General features: G+C 37.9%; 1 protein-coding gene across 1 annotated transcript; it reads left to right on the forward strand.

Annotated features, from left to right (window-relative positions):
* Window positions 1–394: 394 nt before the first annotated feature.
* Window positions 395–3,459, forward strand: LOC104400738 (selenoprotein K; the record flags this gene model as incomplete). Its single annotated transcript, XM_010009722.1, has 4 exons — window positions 395–485; window positions 1,232–1,312; window positions 1,969–2,061; window positions 3,176–3,459. Coding segments are annotated over 3 exons (260 nt in total), but the record flags the coding sequence as incomplete, so codon positions are not given.
* Between the last annotated feature and the right edge of the window lie 996 nt (window positions 3,460–4,455).

Genomic DNA, 4,455 nt, shown 5'->3' on the forward strand with positions numbered 1-4,455 from the left:
CTGCTGGGGAGAGTCCAGCATCTTCCCCGCTGCCACATAAGCCCTTCTGTAGCCTGCGTTCGAGCATTACGTGCTCCTGAGCAGCCTATAAGGGCTCCTAAATGTGTTCCGTAAACCACGGGAGCGTAACTGGGGCGTACTCTTAACTGCAGACAGACCGTACTGATAGGTTCACCCGGACACAGTACCGGGTGGTGGCGGCGATCCGAGTATTTCAAGTACTTGGACGATACCTGGCAGGAAACGAAACCTCCCGCTGTTGCCCATGAAGGGCAGATTCCCCACCTCTAGCCGCCTGTCAACTCTAGAATGGAGAGATAGTTTGTGGTGTTAAACACCATACCTTGTCACACAACAAACATCCCTGGCTCATTTGTACTTTGATGTGTTACAGGACAAGTTTTAGATAACCGGAGCCGGGCTCCTTGGCGATTGTCATCTATAACAGATTTCTTCTGGTCGATAGCAGATTTTGTGGTTCTGTTGTAAGTAGTAATTAGTCCTTTTGGCGATCTTTGTTTCAGATGTGTCCTACATAGAAACTACTTAGTGCTATCAGTAACACAGCAATAAGAATGTCAGATTTACTCTCCAGCATTCCATATTGACTGTCCCCAAAACACATGTGAATGTTTTACTCTGACTGTGTGACTTTGGTTATTACCCACTAGAGTATACTTAATAAAAAGTGATGCTACCTTACTGGCACTCCAGATGAGTTGTCTGACATTTCTTCCATCTTAGTAGTGCAAAAAAGCAAAAGCACATGCTTTTGTAAAACAGTTTCTAATAGCTGGTCAAATAATTAAGCTATTATTTGGAGAATTTCTATTAGTGGCTATGTAAAAATAATCACGCATCAATAATCACAAATCTGTGGCCCTGTATCAAAACTAGTTAATAAACGAAAAGTTCTTTTGATATATTCAACTTCATTGTTTTTGTTATAGGTTTGCACACTTTGTGCATTTCTTGCATAGTTAATGCATAATTACCAGAAAAGTATATTTTCCAGTTTAAGCCTGACTGTAACTTGGAATTACTCAGATTTTATTTTCACATGTAGGAGAAAAATTGCCAAGATTTATTAAATAATGGTGATCTTGAGAAGATACGCTGTTCACTCCTGAACACTACTTACTGTTTTTCAGGCCATTTCTTATCTCATGATCCAGAAATTCAGACACTATATCCAGCAGTCAGTTCACCCAACACCTGTTTTATTTTTCAGTTTCCAGAGCATACTTCATCCAGATTTGAGAAGAAGAGGCTACACATCATCCTCGTATTCAGGAAACAATGACGGCAGAGGGTATTCATTCATGTTCACACTTGTTCTGGTTTTTTCTGATTTATCTTAGCAAAATGACATGTATTCAGATTACAGTTGTCATTGAATTGGATCATGTAGGACTAAAACATTATTTATCTGCAGTATTTTGTCTGAAACTCATTGATAACAGCGCATAGCTTTGGGTAGCTGTAATAACATTATAGTCTAACTCACACTGAAACTGTTTTTCAAACCTGCCTAATAGACAATATGCATCTTTGTTGAAATTCTTTTTTTGTTAGACTTGCTTATACTCAGCATTTGATTTACATTAAAACAATCATTTCATGTATTGGATTACCTGCAGATAAAGCAAAACAGTTATAGGGATATAATTTCTATAAAGACTATAGGTATGATGCTTCTTAATAGTTTGACTACCTTTTTTTGTAAGACTCTGTAAAAGCCTAACATAGCCACAGCTTTCTCTTCCAAGACAGAAGTAATTAGAATAGTTTGCGTAAGAGAATTTGTGTGAGGGGTTGGAGTTTAGATTTACAGCTTTTCACATGAAACCCAAACAACTCTTCCAGAGGTTCAGATTTTCTAATTACCATCATTTAGTGACAGTGTTCTTCTACTTCTAGCTTAACAATTCGATGTTGATTAAATAGATGTTCTTGCTTTCTTTTCAGGCCTCCAGCACATCCTCGCCGTAGGATGGGTGAAATAAATCACTGGGGTGGAGGCCCCAGTCCACCACCGATGGCTGGAGGTGGATGAGGAAGGTAACTCCAAATCTGCTGTATCTGGCTTTGAACTTTTTTTTTTTTTTTCCATTAACAATGGTAATTGAAAATTAAGGTAGAATGGAGTCCTCCATTTGTCCTCCCTTTGCAAAAGTTACCAGACTGGGAAGAGAATCAAAGTGGTTAGATACTTTCAGTAAAGGGGGGGGCGAAAAGGGAGAAGGAGGAGTAAAAGGCTTTGACTCGTAACAGTGAGCTTCTACTTTTAATTGCACAGAAATAGGTATACAAAGTACAGCAAACATTTTTGAACACCGGTAAAAAAGTGCTTGTAACTTGTCATCTTGTTGGCTGCAAATTTAAGTCCTGTCCACAACAATAGTGACTGAAACTTTGTTTGCATCTGTAATAGTTATCATATGACACATGAGGTTTTTTGCTTAAACTAGATACTTCTCAATAGGAAAGAAGGAAAGTTAATAAAGTTATTTTTTTACCTGTTACTGCAATATAGCTATGCAAATCTTCAATTCTAGTAAAGCTTAAAAATCAGAATTGCTTAAAAGGAGGGGGGACAGAAAAAAAATCTAAAAAGCCCTGGTCTTTGTACTTCTTATAGCTGCCTGAACTTTAATTCTAGTTTATTAGTTAGTTTGCTTGGTAGGCATTTCATCTAACACTGGATGTATGTCTAGTATGGTTTAATTTACTTTAAGACTTAGGTAAACAATCATTCTTCTGTTTCACAAACCACTCCCCATTGTTACCGTAACAAAAGTTACAAGAAAAAAAACCTAAACACATGCAGGTGGTTAATACTATAAATCACGTAGGGAAAAGTTCATATTCCTAAAAGCACATACACCAGTACTCCAGTTCCCTAGAAGAAGGATAAGCTTCTTTCCACGATTTTTTTTATTTTTTCATTTGGATATTTGGGGTTTTTTCTTTCTGACCAGGCATAAGGCCAGCAAAGACTGCCAGAAGGGCTGTTAGGTAATAACAGCACTGTGTAACCTCCTCAGGAATAAAAGTTTGCAAGCCTTGTCTCACTTAGCTAAATTAAAACAATTTTATTTTAACAATGTTACTTACATAGTTTTATCTCACAAATAAAGGCCTTTAAATGTACTGTAATTACTTTATCTTTTAGGTAAACACCTGCTGAAGAGGCAAGCAAAAGCATACACATTTGCAAGATGAAAGGGAAGAAGAGTTAGTGGTGGACCAAATGAGTTGGAATGTTGTGAATGTGTATGTCTAACTGGGAACTGTTCTGTGTATAAGCAGATCAATGAAGTTGCACTGGGAACTCCTTCAAGGATCCGGTGGAACTGAACCACAGTTTCATTAAATACATGTTTACTGTCTGAAGTCTTTGTATAGTTTCTGAATATTTTACTGTAGCAGCAAAATAATAAATAATTTGGCTTGTCACATCATTCCTGGAAAAATACGTCTGAAGTACAGTAAACCCTTTTCAAATGAGGAAGAATACATTTTTATAATTGATACAGAAGGTCCATCAAGAATAAAACTTAAAGTGCTTCCCAGTAGGTTTTGTACATACTCTATCTTTGTCAGTACTAATAATTTGTACTTCTATGGTATTGATAGCCTAAAAACACTTTTAAAATGCAACTTACTAATTACTTTCATAATAAATGCGTTTCACAAACTCATTTCCTTAACGGCCCATAATGGGTTTTACAGTATACCAGGTTCATAAGCACCTCCTGAAGCAGCTTCCCTCTCCATTATAAATTTGGTGCACAAATTATAAGACTTTTTCTCAGTGAAATAAGGCTTTGTTTTACTAAATGAAGAAAAACTCAAGTAGTAATGAACTCAAATACCAAGTGCTAACACAGAAGAGTTTCTTTTAAACAGTAATTACCTTTTAAGTAATCTACTTCATTTCAGGATGGGAGTTTATTACTGCTAGTCTTAGGGTTTGGGGGTGGGGGGGTTTTTTGTGTGTAACCAGAGAGGGCTGCATCTATTTGAGAAAAGATTAGTTACCAAGAATGCAATTATCTTCTACAAAAGTGCCACTGCAATTTTTTTAGTTAAACGTCTCTAATAATCTCTTTAGTAACATCCAACAATGTCTCTTAGTTAGCATACACATCCACTAATTAGCTGGCTTTGGTGAAATCGCCCCACCGGTGGCTCCTGCTCCTCTTACAAGTAGCCAGCACAAAGTCACTATCTTTTAAACTGCCTTCACTCCAACAGGCGCATCTTCCTCAACGCCACATCTTCCTAGTTCATGGAGGAACTTTCCGCGCACAGATCGGCTGTGCACAGGTAGTCACCGTTAGTTCCTCCCGGGTGTATCACATCTGTCACTGTACTAAAGTACTTTCGCAAACACTCTATTTTTTTAGGTAGCTGGCGGGCCGCGCTGCCTCTGCTCCGCCCCACCCGCAG

The sequence above is a fragment of the Nestor notabilis genome, unplaced genomic scaffold (genome assembly GCF_000696875.1).
Source record: "Nestor notabilis isolate BGI_N333 unplaced genomic scaffold, ASM69687v1 Scaffold36382, whole genome shotgun sequence".
In the NCBI taxonomy this organism is placed as follows: Eukaryota; Metazoa; Chordata; class Aves; order Psittaciformes; family Psittacidae; genus Nestor; species Nestor notabilis.